The sequence below is a fragment of the Sebastes umbrosus genome, chromosome 7, assembly GCF_015220745.1.
Source record: "Sebastes umbrosus isolate fSebUmb1 chromosome 7, fSebUmb1.pri, whole genome shotgun sequence".
NCBI lineage: Eukaryota > Metazoa > Chordata > Actinopteri > Perciformes > Sebastidae > Sebastes > Sebastes umbrosus.
The window spans coordinates 21,671,068-21,693,377 of record NC_051275.1 but is presented as its reverse complement, the minus strand read 5'-3'; the positions used below and the strand labels follow the sequence as shown (position 1 = coordinate 21,693,377).

The 22,310-nt window shown below is 40.2% G+C and overlaps 1 protein-coding gene across 8 annotated transcripts in view; it reads left to right on the top strand.

The window, feature by feature from the left end:
- LOC119491356 (cytoplasmic dynein 2 heavy chain 1) overlaps positions 1-22,310 on the top strand; it is a 137,237-nt gene that overhangs the window by 27,659 nt on the left and 87,268 nt on the right. For 5 of the 8 annotated variants that reach the window (XR_005207593.1, XM_037775283.1, XM_037775281.1 and 2 more), the window contains exons 39-62: positions 309-532; positions 892-1,007; positions 3,879-4,078; positions 4,259-4,390; positions 4,983-5,115; positions 5,194-5,401; positions 5,495-5,624; positions 5,909-6,064; positions 6,317-6,576; positions 8,214-8,460; positions 8,739-8,890; positions 9,106-9,250; positions 10,474-10,576; positions 12,955-13,119; positions 14,662-14,786; positions 15,250-15,498; positions 15,787-15,895; positions 16,555-16,668; positions 17,160-17,302; positions 17,764-17,845; positions 18,362-18,525; positions 19,135-19,272; positions 20,584-20,697; positions 20,859-21,019. Coding sequence is in view for 7 of the 8 variants with exons in the window: in XM_037775283.1 (XP_037631211.1) it covers positions 309-532; positions 892-1,007; positions 3,879-4,078; positions 4,259-4,390; positions 4,983-5,115; positions 5,194-5,401; positions 5,495-5,624; positions 5,909-6,064; positions 6,317-6,576; positions 8,214-8,460; positions 8,739-8,890; positions 9,106-9,250; positions 10,474-10,576; positions 12,955-13,119; positions 14,662-14,786; positions 15,250-15,498; positions 15,787-15,895; positions 16,555-16,668; positions 17,160-17,302; positions 17,764-17,845; positions 18,362-18,525; positions 19,135-19,272; positions 20,584-20,697; positions 20,859-21,019 (3,770 nt within the window). In the remaining variant the exon portion in view is untranslated. The remainder of the gene's footprint in view (positions 1-308; positions 533-891; positions 1,008-3,878; positions 4,079-4,258; positions 4,391-4,982; positions 5,116-5,193; positions 5,402-5,494; positions 5,625-5,908; positions 6,065-6,316; positions 6,577-8,213; positions 8,461-8,738; positions 8,891-9,105; positions 9,251-10,473; positions 10,577-12,954; positions 13,120-14,661; positions 14,787-15,249; positions 15,499-15,786; positions 15,896-16,554; positions 16,669-17,159; positions 17,303-17,763; positions 17,846-18,361; positions 18,526-19,134; positions 19,273-20,583; positions 20,698-20,858; positions 21,020-22,310) is intronic. The other 3 variants (XM_037775286.1, XM_037775280.1, XM_037775282.1) reach the window with 2 other exon arrangements.

The window sequence follows — 22,310 nt, the reverse complement described above, 5'->3', positions numbered from 1 at the left end:
TTCCAAGTACTGATGCCAAAAAACAATTACTCACTGTTTCTCAAGCCCACTTTCTGTCTTTTTCCTTCTTATTCTCAATTGTTTTATCTTCCTGTTTAATTCGCTGGCCTGTATATACTGTACACACATACTTAAACAGATATAGTGCAAGTTAATCCGTCAGTCAATGAATCAGTTATTTATTCATCCATTGTGGAAGAGTTGGTCAGGTCATCAATCATCAAGCAATCACTGAAACTATATTCATGCTACTGTAGTATAAAACACATATTATTAATGTGAATAACTTTCTTCTCTTCATCCTTCAGGTGGAATTGGACCCAAACTCTGGGGTGTTCATCACATTAAACCCGGCGGGAAAAGGCTACGGAGGCAGACAGAAGCTTCCAGACAACTTAAAGCAGCTCTTCAGGCCTGTGGCAATGAGCAGGCCAGACAATGAGCTCATTGCTGAGGTCATCCTCTATTCTGAAGGCTTCAAAAAAGGAGAAATGTTGGGACGCAAACTGGTTGCAATCTTCAACCTGGCCAGGTAGAAATTTGGGTTGAGTTTCAGGTTGGATGGAGTGGGAATATGAGATTTATTACATTGTCTGTAAACTTATCACCAGTAGTTATACAGTATGTATGTGACCTGTGTCACCAATCTGGTCTTTATGTTGTATGGTTCACAAAGGGGTGTTTTTGTGTTCCAAACCGAATCATGCTATGGGTGTTGAATTTATCCAAAATCCCCTTACTCCGCCACTACACTCTATTGCAGTATATTGATTTTGTGGATAAGTTATCCTCTACCTCCCTCCCCTTAGCACTACAACCAGTACTACAGTCAATTCAGAGTGTTTGAATATGTGTGAAAATGTGCCTTTATATATGTGTGTGTGTGTCCAGGGAGCTGTTGACTCCCCAGCAGCACTACGACTGGGGTTTGCGTGCTCTGAAGACAGTGCTGAAGGCCTGTGGCAGTCTCCTGCAGCAACAGAGGAGGAGTCATGACAAGGACAAGAGTAAGACCCCCTCTGGCTATTTTTTTATTATAAGCTACAATATTTCTGTAAGGCTTTTCCAATAGTGGAGAGTGACAGGAAAGTTAGGAGGAAGAGGGTGACTCTTTGGCCATGACCTGAAGTCACATTCATTGCTGCCAAAAGTATACAGCACCATAACTTGTTGTGTTTCACAACGCAACACATATAGATGCAAATGTGTTTTTGATAAATGTGACTAATGCAGAATAACAGGATTTATTGAATGAAATACCCTGCAGCATGTCGGGATCTACAATCACATGCCATAAAGGGAAATATACATGAATGAAAAGGTACATTTTTGTTGTATTTAATGTTTTTCATTGAGTAAGACAATTATTTAGTGAAAGTAAGATCTAAAAACTCTAGACCGGCCAATACTGGATTTTTTTTTATGCCCATACTAAAATCAATATTTGGAAATTAAAAAAACCCCAATAAAGATGTATCAACCAGTTGCAGTTTTATAAACATAAATTCATAACATAAACAATCAATCTTGATACATATCTCTTAGATTATTTTTTACTGTGTCTAGGTTATATACTGACTGGTACATTTTACAGTGTAAAGATAAACTTGTGCGTTTTCTCTACAAACTATTTAATTGTGAATTACCTCAAACCTAGTTTGGCATTTGTTAACTGCAATTTCTTGTTTCCTATCCACTGACATACACACCAATACGATATATCTGCAGTAAGCTAATACTGGCCAATATATTGGCTGTAATGTTCTCAGTGAGTCAGTCCTTTTGACAGCAAAAAACACACAGCAGGATGCACAATCAATACATATTTGAGCAATCATTCTACACCATTTACCCAACGTATTTGTACCAAGCGTCACTGTAAAAATCTGTCAAATGTATTCTATATTTATTTCTTGTAAGGTGTTTTGAAGAGGAGACAGAGAATATTTACATGCTCACTGTTATTTGAAATTAAGATATGACACTTTACTGTATTATGGATTTATTTTGCAGTGTTACTTAGCACACATCATGGGTCAGGAGTCTTCTAGTGTCAGTATTGACAACTGATAATGGGAGCTTCTGAAAAATACATCGTCGGTTTGAGTATTGCTACTCAATATGACGATTTATTCATGCTTCATCAGTGGAAAAATTAATATAGTAATAAAGTAGAAGTCGATCAAGCAACACAAATAAAGACAAAGGACAGAACGGCAATTTTACATGCAGCAATAGTTCAAATCAAAAGATGTCTCTTTAGACAAGCCCAGTTGGGTTGTCTAAAGTCTAAATGTGCTAACCCACCAGTGGTGACTATTGCTGACATCAACTGATTTTAATCAATTATGGCATTGAAGTTATATGATTGTCAGACACTTGAATCTTCTGGCTTGTGACAGCCTGCTCAACAGATTGGAAATAAATGCACCATAAAGGCAGAATAATCATTACTATACTGTCATGTAATATAACATGCTGCAGACAGCCAAAATCTAATCGAAGTTTATCAACTTATCAACGTTTAATGTCTACATTTAATTTTTCCTATATTCACATATTCATTATGTAACAGAACAGTCAAATTGACTGTAATACAGTATATCTGCATAGCTTAAAATGTCCCTGCAGTGTATTGATTTAAGTAAAATGTTCCAATACTTTTTCACAGAAAGTCAATAATCTGACAGTGTACTTTTTGGTCACTTGGTGAAAGTGTCTCTATAACGTGTCCCCTGAGAAGTGCTGAAACTCTTGCGCTGATAGTCAGCTTCTGACCTGCGAGATAGAAAGCTGTTGAGCTGATGAAAAGGATTAGAGGATAAGGTGATACTGAACATTTTGGCTGGTTTGGAGATGCTTATCCCGTATCCAACAGGGTCACACTACAAAATGCAGTTTGAGGAACACTATGCATGAGTGTACTTGAACATCAAAAGACTCTATTGACCAGCACTTTCTCCGACCGCCTGCTGTAGTCCTTGCCCTCTAAATCCTCTGATACACACACGCCATCAATTGACATTTACTCCAAATGCCCCCCTTAGAAACTTTTCTTCCCTTGGGCTTTTCGCTTGTCCGTACTTTTGTCCTTCTCCTTTCTCTCGTTTCCCAAACAGTTCTGTTGTTTGCCTCTTCAGTACCTCTTTCCTCACCTCCTTCCCCCTCTTTCTGACCTCTTATTAGCTCCCTCTCTGATACCTGGCTGTCGATACCGCTCTCACCCCACTCGTTCTCACTCGCTGCCCTCTGTTTCTCACCCCCCATCTCCCCTTCATGTCTCTGCTTTTCAATACTTTCCCATCTATCTCTCTCTCTTCACTTTCCTCTTTCTTTTCTGAAACCATCCCTCTCTCTCTTTCAAATCCTTCTGTTCCACCACCCGCCCTCGATCTGTCCAACACACACACACACACACACACACACACACACACCACACAGAGCACACGCACCTCCTGTCTGTCGATGAGTCCCCAAGGTTTTCTTGTGTTTGTCTCTGTGTGTATTCTGGCCAAGTGTTTCTCTCTGCTGTGAAAAAAAACACCACATTTGTGCCTGCAGGGAAGGCCAGCTTCTTTGGAAAAGAGAACAAAAGTATTGACAAACTCTTAAATCATGACAGGCTTTGGTAATTAGCACTTTTAGAACAGGGGGCATGTGCAAGAGCAAAAGGACAAGTTCATTGTCATAACCTTGTGGTTTTGTGTTTTTCTCCATCAAGCTTGTATTATTTCTTTGCTTCTCTTTCCGCATATACTATTTCCACCTATATAAAACAGTTTAATATTTTAATCATATCCTCACTAAAGTACTTTTACATCTCTATCGTATGTCAAATTGGAGTGAAAAGTAACTCAATCCTTTTCATTTACATGCAGTTCAGGAGAGTAGTCTGGTGGTGCAGGCATTGAGACTGAACACCATGTCCAAGCTGACGTTTGCCGATAGCTCCCGGTTTGATGCTCTGGTCAGAGACGTCTTCTCTGGGGTTAGCTTCACCGATGTGGAGGACCAGATACTAATGCAAGCACTGGAACAAGTCTACAAGGAGGCACGACTTGAACTTATACCCAGCCAGGTGTGTGTGCATGAAGACATCTATTTATTAGCCGAATATATACATATTATTGTCATGATGCATGATGTGAACTGGTATTCGGCACAGTGTTTGGGATCGCTCTATATGGCAAAAAGTCTGTAACATTTACACTGAAATCATAGATTAATTGCTGATTTTTTTTTTTCCATCTCTGCGTAGCTGAAGAAGGCATTGGAGCTGAATGAACAGCTGAGACAACGTATGGGTGTAGTTGTTGTAGGGCCAAGTGGAGCGGGGAAGTCTACACTCTGGAAGATGCTTAGGGCTGCTCTCAGCAAGACAGGCAAAGTGGTGAGTAAGAGACAAACCACCTACCTGGATTTCCATTCACCAAGACATGCTGTACATGACAAATTGATTTATAGGGGACATATTATGCTTATTTTCAGGTGCATACTTGTTTTTTGGTTTCTACTAGAAAATGTGTACATGCTTTAATGTTCAAAAAACGCTTTACTTTTCTCATACCGGCTGTGCTGCAGCACCACTTTTTACACTCTTTTGAGCTCCTGCAAAGTGTGTTACTTGGTGACATCATCACATTACGGAAGAAAAGGCAGGACTTCAATCAAGACGTTTCAGGAGCAGTGTTTCTCTCGCGAGAGTAACTCCATTTGGTGTGGACTTTGGGCTTTGTAACTTTGCAGACCTTTTACATGCACTAAACATATATTACACACTAAAGGAAAGGGGAAAAGCGCAAAAGCATAATAGGTCCCCTTTAATATGAAGCTTGTGCAAAATATATTCAAAATGCTGTGAATTTACATTTTGTAAGGCTTAGGTTACAATATTATTGAGCATATAGAGGAGTATGATAAACATTTTATTCCAGTTATTCCAATCTTGTGTGCCATCTTTAACTCATGCTGTATTCTTGTAGGTGAAGCAGTACACAATGAATCCTAAGGCCATGCCCAGACAACAGCTGCTGGGACATATAGACATGGACACCAGAGAATGGGCTGATGGCGTCCTCACACATAGTGCCAGGAGTGTGGTCAGAGAACCACAGGGTAAGAAGGAGACGCCACTCAAAACTTTAAAACTTTATCAAACTACTTTTTTTATTGAAGTGTTTTTGTGCTTTCTAGGGGTGAGTTCATGGATTGTGTGCGACGGTGACATCGACCCAGAGTGGATTGAGAGTTTGAACTCTGTGCTCGATGATAACCGGCTGTTAACCATGCCTAGTGGAGAACGCATCCAGTTCGGACCCAATGTTAACTTCCTGTTTGAGACTCACGACCTTAGCTGTGCCTCACCAGCCACCATATCCCGCATGGGAATGATCTTTCTCAGGTCAGTCAGCCTATGCAGACGGGATTTTAAGTGTATCAAATTCCATCTCTCTCAATTAGCTCATCTCACTGTTTTTACTTCCTATAACTTTAGCGATGAGGACATTGATGTGGGTGCCTTGGTGAAGTCGTGGTTGAGGAGTCAGCCAGAGGAGTGTCGCACTAACCTCGAAAACTGGCTGGGAGACTACTTCCAAAGAGCCCTGGACTGGGTCATCAAACAGGTAACCTTTCCCCTATCCTACTTCTACACACTGGCTCCAAAACAGTCAAACTGTGTCATTGAGCTGAATTTAAAACACACTTTTTGAACTCAAGGTTTTTCCACGTATGAATGATGAATACACAAAAATGACTTTTGACAAATCATCAGGTTTCAGTTATCATATCTTCTTTATTTAAGGGACACTTACATGCTGGGTTTCTCTTGTTTTCACCCCCTGTATTCCAAAATCTTTGTTCATTTTTAATTCAGACGTCCCCTTCTCTTCTTCTCTGCTTTCATCAGAATGACTTTGTGGTAGAGACCAGTACGGTGGGTACAGTGTTCAACGGTCTGTCACACCTCAGTGCTGTGACAGAGAGAGGTCAGTTCATCGTTGGACTTCTTAGGGGTTTGGGAGGAAACCTCAACCTCAAAACAAGACAGGATTTTGCCAAAGAGGTGAGGACCCCTGTGTTTTTTTGTACGGGCAGAGGGTGACCGTAACAACAGTTTAGTTTTGGTATTGACATTTTATTTATGTCTCAAACTTAAAGTTTCTTGCAGCTGTAACTGATTAAAAAATAAAAGGATGTATCACAATTCAAGTACTAATACAGGATATGCACCTGGTTGAGAACTTCTGTAATGCCACTACTCAGAAAGATGTCAGTCAAACTTAATGTTTGCTCTTATTTCTTTGTACCTCTGTAGTTGCTGAGCTGGGCCAGAGAAAACCCACCAGACATCAAAAAACCACTGGATACCTACTATGACTCTGACACCGGCCATCTAGCAGCCTATACATTTCATCGGCCCGAGGGTCTCTCACTGGAACAGCTCTCTCATACACACACACTACCTGTTATTGAGACTCCAGACATGCAGAGAGGCCTGCGCTGCTTCTCCCCATGGCTCACCGCTCAGCACAGGCAGCCCTTCATGGTGGTAGGACCAGAGGGCTGTGGAAAGGGGTAAATACACACACAAATGCAGACATGCATGCACACACACAGCACATACATATACATACATATATATACATAATCACAAAATTGCACACAAACCCAAAATATGGAGCAAAACACTTAAGTACAGACTTTTTGAATACATTAAAGGTGCTATTGATAACATTGATAGAATCAGCCACTATCTACTGTTGCATTCTCCCTCCCCCATTCCATTGCATTTACTTCACAACAAATGGTTGCCAGTTCGTTGCACAACCTGTATATTTTATGGTTGAGTGGAGTTAGACTCAGACAGACAGTCAGTCATGTCAAGTGATGAATCTGTGTGTGTGTGTGTGTGTGTGTGTGTGTGTGTGTGTGAACACTTGGGATTGGTACTGGAGTGAAGCCGGGTGCTTATCGTCTAACTCAGCCATTTATCCGTTTTTATAAACGGCAACTTGATCACTGACGACCCAGAGATACCACTTGATACCAACATCCTTATACTGTTGGCTCACAAGCCTTGTTAGAAGTGGGAACTGAACATCAGATATATTCCACAGAGATAAACAAGACTTTCATTTTCGACCTGTCAAAAATTTTAAATTGATTAATTCACAATCATAATATTTTTTTTAAGGAAAAGCCATACTTTCTAAAAGCTCTGTGAATGTATAATTATTTTTTTTAAATATTAAATGTATTGAATTCATTGCCCCTTTGTGCTGAGTAACTATTACATTATCTCACATTCACTCATTTAGCAACATTGCCATGATTGTTTCATATCATTTATAAAATGTCAGTCGGTGTGAACAGTTTAAATAGACACTGTTCCAGGCCAACCTCAGGTTGGTGTAGAAAAGGGGTTAGTGAGGTCACGGTGGAAGAGTGCGCACTATAGGTTGTGAGGACACTCACAATGTGGACACTCAAAAGATACAAGCACACAATCAACACTGACATCAAAGCTTTTTTTATTCAAGACTTGACCTTTCGTGTAAAGGCACTGACAAGTCGGAATAAGGATCAGATCAGTGTGTGCATGTGTGTGGTGTATGTGTTCGGGCTGGTGGATGTGTACACAGAGAGTCGTTGCCTCAAAAGTAATTGCTTCCCTCCCCAGGGGTTCGAAGAACAAGGGTCATTCAGTTTGCCTTTTACACTCCAGTTGAGTCTCACTCAATGTCTTCTTTTCTCGTCCTCTTGTCTTGTCTTGCTTCGTCTGAAAGGTCACTGTGCCAATGAGGCACTGGGTTTGTCAGCTTGCTCTTCTGATAAAAGAACATCTAATTAATTTATACACACATACACTGGACGGAGCATACGTGCACATGCATGCACATCATTTACTTTCCAATTATTTTCTCTCATCTGTTTGCGCTCTCAAAAAATGTCTCTCTTTGCCTCTGGGTCTATTCTGACAAACATTGTACTCTACATCACAAGTGGCCCTCTCGTTTAATACAACACTAACGCTCACTTCTTCCTCTCATCATTTCCCACAGTCCTGGCACCATCCTAAACATATATGACATGTATAAGAGTCACAGCATTTATTCATTTGGCTAAAGTTGTTAGAACCTGGCCACACCTTCTAAAATCTACGTGCCTGTGTGTTTCTTGATCTTCTCTTCTATTCATTGTTTTCTGTCCAGCATGCTCCTGCGCTACGCCTTCTCTCGGCTGCGGTCCACCCAAGTCGCCGTGGTTCACTGCAGTGCCCAGACCTCGTCTCGCCACGTCCTACAGAAGCTCGGTCAGACCTGCTTGTTGCTCAGCTCAAACACCGGTCGGGTCTTCAGACCCAAAGACTGTGAGAACCTGGTGCTCTACCTCAAAGACATCAACCTACCCAAACCTGACAAATGGGGGACCAGCAATCTCACTGCCTTCCTGCAGCAGGTAGAGAGGACACATAAATGAAAATACATACATATAAGAAAATAGATAAGTGAATGGAGGAAACAAAAAAGACTTTGACACTGCTTCCTATCACATCAGCGAAGGTTCAGGGCTATTCCATGTATAATCAGAAAGTACTTGGAGTCTGTCTTACAGACTTTTTGAGCCCTTTAATGAATACCTTACTTTCTCTCAACTTTCCTATTTCTTCAACCTTCTTAATTCTGTCTCTCTCTCATCATCATCATCATCTCTTTCTCTTTCTGTCTTTCCTCCAGGTTTTGACATATAAGGGATTTTATGATGAAAATCTGGAGTGGGTGAGTCTTGAGAACATCCAGGTAGTGGCCTCCATGTCAACAGGGGGTGCTGTAGGGAGCCATTCACTCACTTCCCGCTTCTCATCTATAGTTCGCGTCTGCACTATAGAGTAAGTATGGAGTAAATGTACTTTACAAATTACTTTAAACTTTGCCCAATAGCCTGTGATTATACATGTATTTGCATACCAACCTCTAAATTTAGTTTACCAACATCACCATGTCTCTCTGTTTCTCTGTTAGTCTCCCTCTAACCCTGACCCAGTCTCTTATTTTATTTCCAAAACATCCATCTGTTCCTCTGCCTCTGTGCCTCTGACTTTAGCTATCCAGACAGGGAGCAGCTGCAGACTATCTACTCAGCATACCTGCAGCCAGTTCTCCAGCATAGCCTGGGCAGCCAGGCATCCTGGGCCAGCACAGGGAAAACACACCAGCTGGCTGGGTCTCTTGTGCAGCTCTATGAACAGGTATTGACTTGGACACGGTGTTCGTTCATGTTCACATTTGTATTTGTAGCAACATAGTCTTGCCTGAGATATTGAAAGCAAAAAACATGAGCATATCTGCCTCCTTTATTTAACCTCGTGAAAATACCGTGTTTTAAAGTCACAACCAGTGTGCAACCTCTAGGGTCTGAAAAGTGAAGCCAATGCATAAGTGCCTTCAACTTGCATTCTTTCTAATAGCCAGCAGGGGGCGACTCTTCTGGTTTGAATAAAGAAGTCTGATTGTATAGAGGTCTATGAGAAAATGACTCTACTTCTCACTTGATTTATTACCTCAGTAAACATTGTAAACATGAGTTTATAGTCTCAGTCGCTAGTTTCAAGTCTTCTTCAATACAGCACGGTGTTCATTTAGTAAATTATGGTTCCCTTATAGAGTCAAATAGACCATAAAGCAGGGTATGCTTTAGGGCGTGGCTACCTTGTGATTGACAGGTCGCTACCCAGCGTTGTCCAGTCTGGGAGTTGTCTGTTTCCGTCTTACAACTTTAACCCTTTCACAGTATGTTTTCAGTTCATGAAAGTTAATTATAACCCGTTTGGTTGCCTAAAAATGTTTCAGCGTTCGGTTGTACTTAGCTCCACCCTCTCGTGTCACCTCTGGTTGCAAATAAAACCAACCAAAAAAACAATCAGTGACGTCACGGTGATTACGTCCACTTCTTATATACAGTCTGTGGTCACAACTATCACATATGTGTCACCTTATGTGACATTTTCATGGGATAATTGAATACATTTGTTTGTTGTCTCTCAGGGGTTTCTTGCCATCAAAAATTGTACTGTATGTAAAGGTTGGGCGAGAAGGCAGTTTCAACAAAACTGCAATATACTACTGAATTACAAAGACATTTACCAGAACCTTTACCATGTGATGTGTTTTGAAGAGCCAGAGTGGAGTTCTGCAGGAGAGTTGTTAAATTCTGTCTCAGACATTGTACAGGCAAATTAGTGAATGAAACCCATATGGCTAGTTCCAAATTGTAATTATGGATGGCACACAGATTGTGCTTTTAGAGGTTAAATATTGGTGTCATGTTTGATGCATTTTATGCTGATGAGGAAGAAACATAAGGCACTTATTTAAAATGTGACTGTACATTCAGCATATCCTCAATTGCCAATTCAGTTTGTCCTGTAGATATGTATGTATCATCTATCTCCCTGTGTACCTTTACTCTCAGGTGAAAGCCAAGTTTACGGTGGATGACCACAGCCACTACCTATTTACCCCCTGTATCCTCACAGAGTGGGTCCTCAGCCTGCTGCGATACGACCTCACTGCAGGTAAACAAACATGCATTCAAGAATGCACACATATTATTATGTGTGTGTTTGAGCACTTTTTAGACAGGAATAAGATTGATGTAATAACTCAAACCTTCTCTAAGTACAGGAACAATGAAGAACCTTCACTGGGACCCAGACTCATAAAAATATCACTTTTCTCACTATTGTAATGTGGGAACCCTAAAGAATCAGACCTGTGGCCAGTAAGGGGCTTTCAGACACATTTTCAGAGGCACTGCTGTATGCAAACAGAAACAGAAAGTTGGATTTGAGGACCCACTGGTTTTCTACAAATTCCTTCTAATCCTCATGTAGAATTATTTTGCTGCCGTTGATTAATAACTGTCAGTTTTGATGCCAGAATCAAAAGGACAGCACCAGATGGCTTAGTTACTTGTCAGTATTCTTTTAGCTCAGAGCTACTGTCTCCAACTCTCACCTTTTTCTTCATTCCATCTCTCCTCTCTCCTCTCTTTCCTCACTTCTTCTGTCACTCGTCTCTCTCCCCCTCTTTTATCATCCTCTCCCTTTGCTGTCCTTTCATCTCTCCCTCTGTCACTCTTTCTCTCCTTCTGCAATGTGTTCCTGCTGTGATAGTGAGTCCAATCATTTATTTTAATTAAACACGTCAGCGGACAAACTTCTCTTTTGCTATGCTCATCATTTTTTAACTTACTCTTGCTTCTTCCTCCGTCTTTTCCCCTCTTGCTGCTTACCTTCTTTTTTGGTATGTAAAACCCCCTCTCTTCATATTTATTCTGTGACTGTGTTGTTGTATGTGGTGAGTTTGAGTGTGCGTGTGATCAAAATAGATATATCAACAACACATCATAACCGCTCTCATAACATGGTTTTCAGCCTCAGCAGGCAGCTGTTTTCAGTGAAAAAGCTCTAAAAGCCACAGTACTCTACCTGCTCAGCACCAAACAGCAGATGGACACAGTTAGCGACTGGCTGGTGAACATTGCGGAGCATTTAGCAGCCAAATATTTCCCCCAGCAGTTGATAGAGACCAAAAACAGAGCTAAAAGAGAGCAAATATTAGAGTTACGTTTAAACAACTGTTTGCAAACACATTATCCATATCAACTTAAACAGGTGATATGTCAATGCCGTGTTCACAACTTGTTTCCGCTTTCCACAAGTGTTTAAAAAAAATGTGATTGCAGGTTTAATTTCTGTGTTTAAGTTAAATTTCTTTTACAATTAATGGAGATGACATTATCTTTAAATTTGTGCCAAAGACCAGGCATGATTGCATATGTTTCCCCATGTAAATGATAAGGAGGTCATGTATGATGACGAATACATTGGAATGGCTGATATAGGGCTGGGCGATATGGCAAAAATATTCTGGCCCGATAAAGGTAATTTCATAACTCAATAAAGATATATATCACGATATAGCATGTTTTCTGGTAATTCAATAAATAAATAGTCTATATGAAAAAAACACATGGTGAAGCCTATTTTTGTTTATTCCTGTGTGAATTTAATACTTGAGAAATTAAAAGTACTGAGTATTTTCTCATGATAAGAACTTGAGTGCAAAATGAAAATGACAGTTTTTAACGGAAAGAAATGTGTTGTTTTAATTAATAGATTTTTTGAACTCTCAAATATCAATATTACCTCAAAAATCCAGACTCGGCCAGGCTTTATTGTCTTTATTGGCTCTGGTGGTAGAATCACCACTGAGGTGGGTTTTGGGCAGGGAAATCATGTGAAAGCCATAGGCTCAGAAAATGTTTAGCATGACAACTTGGTACTTACTTTACTTTTCCCTAGTGGTCTTTAAAAATGTAATTTGCCAGTTAAACCCTGGAGTGTCAACCGTATCTCTGTTTGACTCTCTCCTTCAGCTCTTTCATTATAATGTGACAGATACTGTTGAAGCCAGTGGCCTATGAGACCATAATCCTGGCCTGCCCCTGTAGCGCTCTCTTTTTAGCTAGCAGCACTCTGCTCATTCTTGGGGGAATTTAGTAAATTTAATCAGACCCTGGGAGGAGCTTTTGTCATGCCTGATCTCACCAAAAACAGCCCTTTGACTCATGTTGAGTCACAGTGTAAACACTGTGCTTGTGTCTGTGTCTGTCCTTTTTGAAACATAAAAAAACTATGACACATATGGACAGACTACAAAATACTCATTGTATTATGGTGTAAGTGAGAGATGGAAAAAAATAATTCCCCTTTGCAGATGAATCACTGTAAGTTTTGTGCTGAATGTTGCACCAAGGTTCTGATTAGAAACAAATTTTAAACAAAATCAAACAAATCTCATCTTGTGTGTAAATGCAAGCATGAGCATGGCTCGGGATATCCTGCTGGGTATTAATCCAAATATGTGTGTGTCATGTATTCCTTTTTAGCTCAATCTAATGTGACAGACAGCGTGTTGGAGGTGGTAGCATATGAGGCCAGGAGGCTGTTCAGAGACCGACTAGTTTCCTCCAAAGACCTTCACACCTTTGATAACATCCTCTCCTCCATCGTACGAGGGGACTGGAGCTCTGAGGCTCTAGACAACATGACTGGTATGAGATGTCTCTATTCTCGCTGACATACACCTTCACTCAAATCACACATACACCTACAAAACAACTGTTCCGATGGAGTCAACAGCCCAACATTAAGGCAAAGCAGGAAAAATCCCATTACAGATTAAGTACTTGATGCAGCTCATGCCTGAATGAAAGCTTTGATAGGCTCTGTTCTTTGACAGCTCTGCATTTATGGCAGTTTCTCAGCTAATGGTCTGTTTACTTATTTTAAACCAGCATGACATGAATAAAATATTTCCTTTTTTCAATTGGTTTGACAGCTCCAAACCACTTCAAATTGTAAACAAAACTCGTGGTTAACAATGTTTTTCATGCACTGATCAAGAATATATTGTCACAAGAGGTGATACCATTTTAATTCCTTGTTTATAGCAGGGGTGAGATGTTGGCAACTGTTTTTTAAATCCTGGTTGGAGCTGGCATGACTCCAATGCTACACTTGCCTGCCAATTCCTAGTGTGAGATGAATGAGAACAAAGTCATACCATGTGTTATCCACACTGTACATGAGGTCCCCTTCAGGACCCTGAGAGGAATGAGAGTAAAAGATAAATGCAGATCCAGCCCTCCTTACGTATAAATGTATGCATTAATACTAATATATACTATGCATGGTAATGATCTGCACAGCAGCACTAGAAATACAAGCCAGTTTTTTTTCATGCAAACTAATACTGGAAGCCAGTGTAAAGAGAACATGCAAAGAAACTCAGAGAGGTGTAATGATGAAGAACAGGTCCTGACTGCTGAATATATACAATGACATATCTATAACCAAGGCCCATGAAATTGCTTAACAAAGGCTTACAATGCTGGTAGTTAGACTAAAGACATCAGAGAAGCCTAAAGGATACACTCTTTTTCATCACATCAACACATCCAAAGCATGCTTCCAGCTACAGAATCATACCAAGAACCAACTCATCAAAAGTTTAAACTTAACATCATTGGAGGAGCATACTTATAACACCAGTGCTCAGTAACAAACCTGCAATATCCCAGAATGTGGCACCTGGCAGTGATTGCAGACAGACAGAGCAGTACCTTGCAAGTTTGACTCTTGAACATGCCCGTCATCTGCTCACCCTTGTAGGCATTACCTAGTCTGCTGAATATAAACACAAGCAATCTGCATTTATACAGTGTCTAAGTTGTGAGAGAGCATCTGCTAACGGCTGGCACTTTGTAACCTTAATGAGAAATGCCTCTTCCAAATTGTGGCTAAAAATGCAGTCCGCCTGCAAAACAAACACCTGCCTGCTTCTCTTCAACATCTGGTGTGTAAGATGTGGGATTAGTAAACAAATCAAAATGCCTATTGCACAGGTTGAACATTCAGACACGCATTTTATCTAATTTTCACATCTAGTCGACTGATATTAATTCATTTTTGTTTCCTTTACAGTGCTAATTTTTTGGTGTATTTTGTCTCACCTCTGTAGACAGCCTCTACTGTCTGTCATTTGATGTGTGCAGTGTTTTACTAACCATCTGTATTATTTCTCCCGTGTGCAGATGGTTTCTACGTGACATGGGGAGCCTCTGAAGGGGCTCTAATGGCTCCAGGCCAGTCTCTACCTCCTCATGGTAAACAACTGGGACGTCTGGATTCTGCTGACCTAAAACAAGTTATACAGAAGGTACACAGTGAGGAACTGTTGTCTAGTGTGTTGTGTATGTGGTTAGTCCTGTTGAATTAAGTAGGCACATATACACATGTGTTTACGTACAGTAGTACAGTAACTAAATATATCTATGTAAGGTACTAGTTTTATTTTTTGCTGCTTAGCTACAACATTGAAATGCCGATTATACAATACTCATATAATAATAAGAATCTGAAATATGCTATTCTGCATAATGAGAACTTTGCTTTCATTTGTAGTGAAGTATTTTTTACATTGTGGTATTGCAACTTTGCCTTTGTAATTTTAGGATCTGAATACTTCTACTTCTTTTACCTGCTGCTGCTTTTATCTTTGTGCCTCAGTCATGTGGTTGTGTTTCTTTGTTTTCATTTTATTGTATTTGTCGGAGTGTCTGTGGTGCAGCTCTTCACCTGTGTGTGTGTGTGTGTGTGTTCCTCCCTTTCTTCTGCTCTAGGGAGTAGTGCTGTACAGCCGTGATAACAGGGAGCTGGATCTCCTCCTGTTCTGGGAAGTGTGTGACTTTGTGTCCAGGGTAGATCGCGTCCTGAGCCGACCCGGTGGCTCTCTGCTTCTGGCGGGTCGGAGTGGAGTGGGTCGGCACACAGCCACGTGCCTGGTGTCACACATGCACGGATACATGCTGTTCACGCCCAAAATCACCCGTGGATATACTCTTAAGCATTTCAGCAATGATCTTAAGACGGTGAGAGTGGATTGTCTTTTTTATTGGCTCAACTGGTTCACATTGTGCCAAGCTAACCAATTTTTGCAGAATGCTCTTAGAGATAATTGGATTGTACTGGCTCACTCAAGGTTTTTTTTCAGGTTTAAATTGCTGAATTGATTGTTGAATGGCCCCTGTACTTAGCAATTAAAACATACATGCAAGGATAGTTTGCTAAAGGAACTTTAGTGTCAGTTTACCTGTGGTGTGTCATGTTTATATGTATATCAACCATATACTGTATCTGTATGCATACTGTATGTGTAGGTGATGCAGCAGGCAGGTCTGGAGGGCCAACAGGTGGTTCTACTGTTGGAAGACTATCAGTTTGTTCACCCTGCTTTCTTAGAGATGGTCAACAGCCTGCTGTCATCAGGTGCGTATAGTGTTTGTTGTTTGTTTTCCTTGTCTTCCAATTCTGTGGGAACAGATTTGACTGTTTCGACCTCAAAAGGGTTATAGCTTCTTTGTAGGGTTAAGGTTAGATTTTGGATTAGGTTAATGTTCGTAATAAAGGAAATGTTCGACATTTTGGGACATACACTTATTCGCTTTCTTTCATTTGTATACTGTGTGTGTGCATTAAATCTTTTAAGTATCAGACACATTCCTATTGGAGCCCTTGTTTTGGAGTACATGTATACAGTGTATGCATGGTCTGCATTTGAATATGTAACATGCAATGGTAATTTTTTAGCCTATTTTCTATGCTAAATGCCGTACCTGTGAGGGTTTCTGGACAATATCTGTTATTGTTTTGTGTTCTTAATTGATTTCCGGTAATACATATATACATACATTTGCATAAAGCAGCATAGTTGCCCACTCCCATGTTGATAAGAGTATTAAATACTTGACGAATCTCCCTTTAAAACGTACATTTTAAACAGATACAAAATTTGCAATTAATTTGCGATTAATCGCGATTAACTATTTTGATCGATTGACAGCCCTAATTTAGTTTCATATGAGAGATGCTAGTGTGTAAGGACACACTGATCATTTCTTTTTGTGTTTGTGTTTGTTATGTTTCAGGTGAAGTTCCAGGTCTGTACACCCCAGAAGAACTGGAGCCTCTCCTCTCCCCCCTCAAAGATGCTGCATCCCAGGATGGATTCACCGGACCACTCTACAACTACTTTTCTCACAGTTAGTACTGTATATTTATCGACAGCCCATTCTGTCTGTCTGTCAGTTATTCATTTTTTTTTGTCTGTTCCTATCTATGTGGTATATGTTGCAATCTGGTCCTCTTCTCACTGTAAAAGTCTACAACACGTGTCCTTTCTTTCTGCTGATTGTTTTATCTGTTCTCCTCTGTGATTGTACTAGACTCTATTCCTCTGCTTCCCTGCTGTGCAGCGGTGTGTTTACTGTAGAAATGGTGCAGTGTCACTGAGGTTAAGGTTGCTGCTAGGGAATACAATCAGTAGCTCTATTTTTGTCAAAGCATACCCACTAAAGACCAACTCTGTCAGGAAGGTACAAGCTAAAATGGGCAATATCAGCGCCTTCACATTGCCCCTTACTGTCTCTGTTTCCCGCTCATTTGCTGCGTCTCAAACACCATTTTGTGATAAACTCCTCCACTGTTTATTCCCCAACTATTGTGCTACTCTTTATGTATCACACCCCCTTAGGAATCCAGCAGAACCTCCACATTGTTCTGATCATGGACTGCTCCAACACTAACTTCACTATCAACTGTGAGAGCAACCCAGCTTTCTACCGCAAGTGTTCTGTCCAGTGGATGGAAGGATGGTCTGAAAGCAGCATGAAGAAGGTCAGTGGAGGAGGAGGAGGAGGAACAAGTACAGTGATCAAAAACACATATTACATCAGCAATTGCTGATAAACTTAAGATATAAGATTGTGGAGGCAATTTCTATCAATAAATCCTGCTAAAAGTTTTGAGTATGGAGATTTACCTGTACCCAGAATCATTGAAAAGGCAGACTTATGCAGCCCAGACTTTGATAATATCTCTGTCTAGCTAACAGTTAGTCTGCCGTAGCCCCACACATACTTGTGTGGTTTACAAGTATCCAGTGGCTTCATATTTAATACTGACCCTATCACCACAGGGCTTAAGAAGGGCTTACTTTTGATTAACTGTGATACCTGAAATTTACAGTCTTAAACTTGACACATTATTTTCAAATGCAGGTGAGATATGAAAGTTTTTAATGCATGCATCAATGCTTTCAATCTAACTTTCACATCTGGTGCGTAAAACCTTGTCAGATTCCTGAGCTGCTGCTGGCAAAGACTGAAGGAGGAGGGGAGGAGAAGGAAAGGGAGAAGGCTACAAAGGGGAAAAGCTCAGGTAGGAGCACATGTACACATATCTGTAGCAAAGGTGTATAATTATTTAGAAAATGGTCCATTTTGATTAAATAACAATTTTGAATTGTATGACTGTGTTTTTTATAATGATGATAGTGTCATTTTTGTAGTTCATCCCTGTCATGTCCCTAAGTCTAATTGTACTACTTTTCTGTGGATGCAGTTTGTAGACACTGAATTTAATCTCACAGTCTTCCTGTTATCATAATTACAATCTAAGTACTGTAACTTGAAAAAGATGAAAATTTTTTTTTGTTTTTTTACAACGAATCAGTGTATGAAGTAGTTTACATATATAATGGAAACCACCGACAGAGAGGTATGTTAAACATACATTTTGCACCTTTAAAATGCAACATTTTTTTTCTTCTTCATTTCCTAATGGGGATGTAACTCAGAAGTCTATTAACATGTTTTCTTGCTGCGTTTGGCTGTGCTTTATGTTTTGAAAGTAACCTCCTAAATTGAAACCAGCTTCTTCATCCTCTGCTCCCAGCAGGGTCTGCTCAGGGAGACTTGTGCCGTTTGTTCCTGATGGTCCATGAATCATGCAGAGAACATGGTGCAACACCCAGCCAGTACATGGCCTTTCTGCATGTTTACACTGCATTATTTAGCCGGAAGCAGAGCCAGCTCACAACGAGACAACAGCATCTGCAGGTACAATATCAGCTATAGTACAAGATCCATATGCACAAAAAAACTAAGATGCATGAAAAAGTACTCACACCAAGTGGTTGTTTGATTGTTTTCCAGAAGTTTATTTAGTGGGCAGCCAAAGACAAAAAAGAGCTTTTGTGTACCTCAAAATGTAAAAGTATGATGTTTATTAACCTGGATAAGAATAACTTATGGTGTGAAACACAGATATTGTATGTATGAGGTAAGTAGAACTAAACGAAAACAGTCATTAGTAGTATGCACATGTAGCATGTTGGCAAAACCTCATATGTTGGCAAACAATAGCAGGAGAATATGTATTTCTAACAGATTTTACCAACATGTTGAGCACTGATTTCTATGTACAATAGTCTTGTACATATAAATCATCTTGATTTATTAATTACTGAATGTTTCTAATACACATTTAAAGGCTTATCTTCTCTTATTATAATCTGAAATGCAGCATAAGTGTGCACTTGCCCTTAGAATTAAGAGCACTGTTGAACTTGGTATGACATTTTCTAGATTTCTTTTTTTTTTTTAACTCATACATACAGTATATTACATATAGATATTCCATGTCTCCCACATCTTGTGTGTTTGCAGGCAGGTGTGTCTAAGCTGAACGAAGCTAAAGCATTGGTGGATGAGTTGAAGAGACGGGCTGCAGAGCAGAGTGCACTGCTGAAGACTAAACAACAGGAGGCAGATTCTGCCCTGCAGGAAATTACCACCTCCATGCAGGTGTGTGTGCTTGTGTGTTTGTGACTGTGTGTATGTCAGTGTGTGACAGTGGCACACACTCAATGGCAGGCAGGACAGAGGTCCTGCAGGGATTCATGTCTCCTCCAAGTTATATCTATTCTCCACTGAACTCTCTTCTCTTCTCTTCTCTTCTCTTCTCTTCTCTTCTCTTCTCTTCTCTTCTCTTCTCTTCTCTCTTATCTTTGCCTCTCTCCCATTCACTCCTCATCTGCATTGTATTATAAAAGCAACTTTTTCTGATATTCCCATGACTGTCTCCCCTGCTGTGAAGAATATTTATTTAGTTTGTGTGCCTATGCGCATTTGTTTGTTCTGTGACTTCTCCTCCAGTGTTTTCTATCTCTGCGATATCCACGTTTCCATTTCCTCCTGCTGGCTCTGTCTGGAGGATGGATGGATGTATGGATTATATGTATGGAGGGTAAAGGGAAGCTGAACTTTCTTCATTAGTTATGATATTCTCTTTTTCTCTCTGTGGGGAATTGGCTTTTTGAGTAAGATGGAGTGAAGGAGGGAGAGAGAAGAAACAAGAAACATGAGAAGGAAAAACTGTCAGCAGAGTTATAATTAACGACTAGATTCATCCCTTTGGGCTGTAGCAGCTATGTCTCCTGTAGCGATGGAGACAGCAGGGGAGGGTAAAAAAAAGGAGGAAGACTGGGACAAAGAGATGAAGAATGGAAACAAACTAAATGGAAGAGTGATACAGGCTTGATGAAGATGGAAACATTCAGAGTAGGAAGGAGTGGAGGAGGAAAGAAAATGAGATTTGGAGAGGGAATAGGGGAAATATGTGGTGTAAATGAATGGGTCAAGGCTTGACAAGGGGAGTATTGGAGGGATGGGAAGACAGTCAATGAAGAGATTAGCTTGGGATGACGATGAGATGTGATAAGATGGATAGATTCTATGGATATAGAGGAGAGAGAGATGAATTTTATTCTGCCAAACATTCATCCTCTCTTTCTCTCTTTTCACCCTCAATGATTACTCTGACTGTCCTAAACCAAATCTTTCATCTTTACTCAAAGGAGGACTGGGGCTGTATGTCTGATGCATCTCAGAATTGAAGTCCTGAAAAAGAGACTCATTTACACTTTGAAAGGTTCTTTAGATAGGTATAAGTGTAGTTTGTAAAATCTCTCGGTCGGGGGTCAAATGTTCTTGGTGAACAGCAAGTTGAAGAGAGTACACTCTATATACTGTAATATCCTACTGTTTCAGAAACATTTGAAGGCTATATTTTCCATACAACACAATAAACATCACATGATCTTTTTGCTTATCCAGAATGCCAGTGACCAGAAGACAGAGATGGAAAAGATAAAAGGGAAAATGGCACAAGAAGTGTCCAAGATTGAAGAGAGAAAAGCCAAAATAGATCATGAGCTGAAGGAAGTGCAGGTAAGTTTGACTTGTGCTGTCACTGAGTGTGACATTATATGTCAGTTACTAGAAATACACATACATACAACTGCCTTCTACCTTCTCATTGCAATCTCAGCTGTACTTAAACTTTCTTTCCTTCTGTATCCCTCCCTCTTCCTACCATTGCTGCCCTCTAGCCTTTGGTAGATGAAGCAAAGCGTGCAGTTGGAAACATCAAGCCTGAAGCTCTGTCTGAGATCCGCTCCCTTCGCATGCCCCCTGATGTCATCAGAGACATCCTAGAGGGGGTACTGAGACTGATGGGCATCTTCGACACCTCCTGGGTCAGCATGAAGAGGTGAGAAGGCGAAGACATGGCAAGGATGTGTAAAAGATGAAGAGAAAGTTACGCCGTTGGCAGCAATTGATGAGGATCTTCAACACCCTTTTGGGTTACCAAAACGAGGTGTGAGGAGGTGACGGGGGTGTTTAGGGATGGATCGGGACAGAGGAAGAAGAGGATGTAAGGGTTTTGCACAGCTAGGAAAGGATGTAGAGAAGGAGAAATCTTTATACCTTGGATACTGTGAAGAAATGTGATAACGTTAGCACTTTAAAAGATTTTTGAAAGTGGAAAAACACACAAACCATCAATTTCTGCTTAAGTTTGAGCTGTTTTCAAGACTAGGGCTGACCGGCAAACTTCGAAGCTTCGACCGTTGCCATGGTAATCAACCTCCAAATCAGTATTCGAATGCTTCGTTTTGTTTTTATATAAGTATGTAATGATAAAGTATAAATCCCCAAATAACACATGAAATAAGGAATAATGCCACAACATTATTCATTATTCATATTGAACATGAATTATTATTACTATTATTATTAATTATTCTCAGAGGGATATCGCTTTTTGTTGTGTGTAGAGGTGCTTGTATGTACAGTAGTGTGGCAGTGGCACTGTCCCGGCCGCTGAAACGTGGCAGATGGAGACAGACAGTTAAAAATGTGTGTGTGTATCTCATGTACTTGTGTGTTTATGCTGCAAGACGATGTCTGTGCAATTCCTTTGTGTTTCAATGATGATTTAAATTTAGCTTTTGGTACGAGTCACTCATCTGACCGTGGGCATCTTTAGAGGGGATCAGACAGACAAAAATCATTCTGCCCTGCTTATGACTCATGTTAATTGGGTGAGCTGACTGTACTCTGAGCACTGCAAGTAACAAAGAAAGTGAGTGAGTTTGGTTTGTGTATGTGAGAGAGAGGGGCGGGGAGACGACTCTTCATGAGTAACAAAGAGAATAAATTGCATTTGTTTACGCTTAATTAGAAATGAAAAAAACTGTTTCATAATTTTAGGCATGAATTAACATTAACGTCCTCATTTTCTGGATAAAAAGTCACATTGTTCTCTCTCCCTCTCTAATGATCACTATCACTTCTTGACTTTGCTTTATTGCCTTGACATTTAACATCAAACTCTCACACACAACATTTATTTGCTTTATAAACCTTTTCAAACTTGACAAGTTTGGTTGTGTCGAAAATTCCATACTAACATGCTATTTAGTACGTTAATGCAGTATGTGAGATTTTTTTGTATGTCCGAAACCTTAGTATGAAACCAATAGTATGCAAATTGCGAG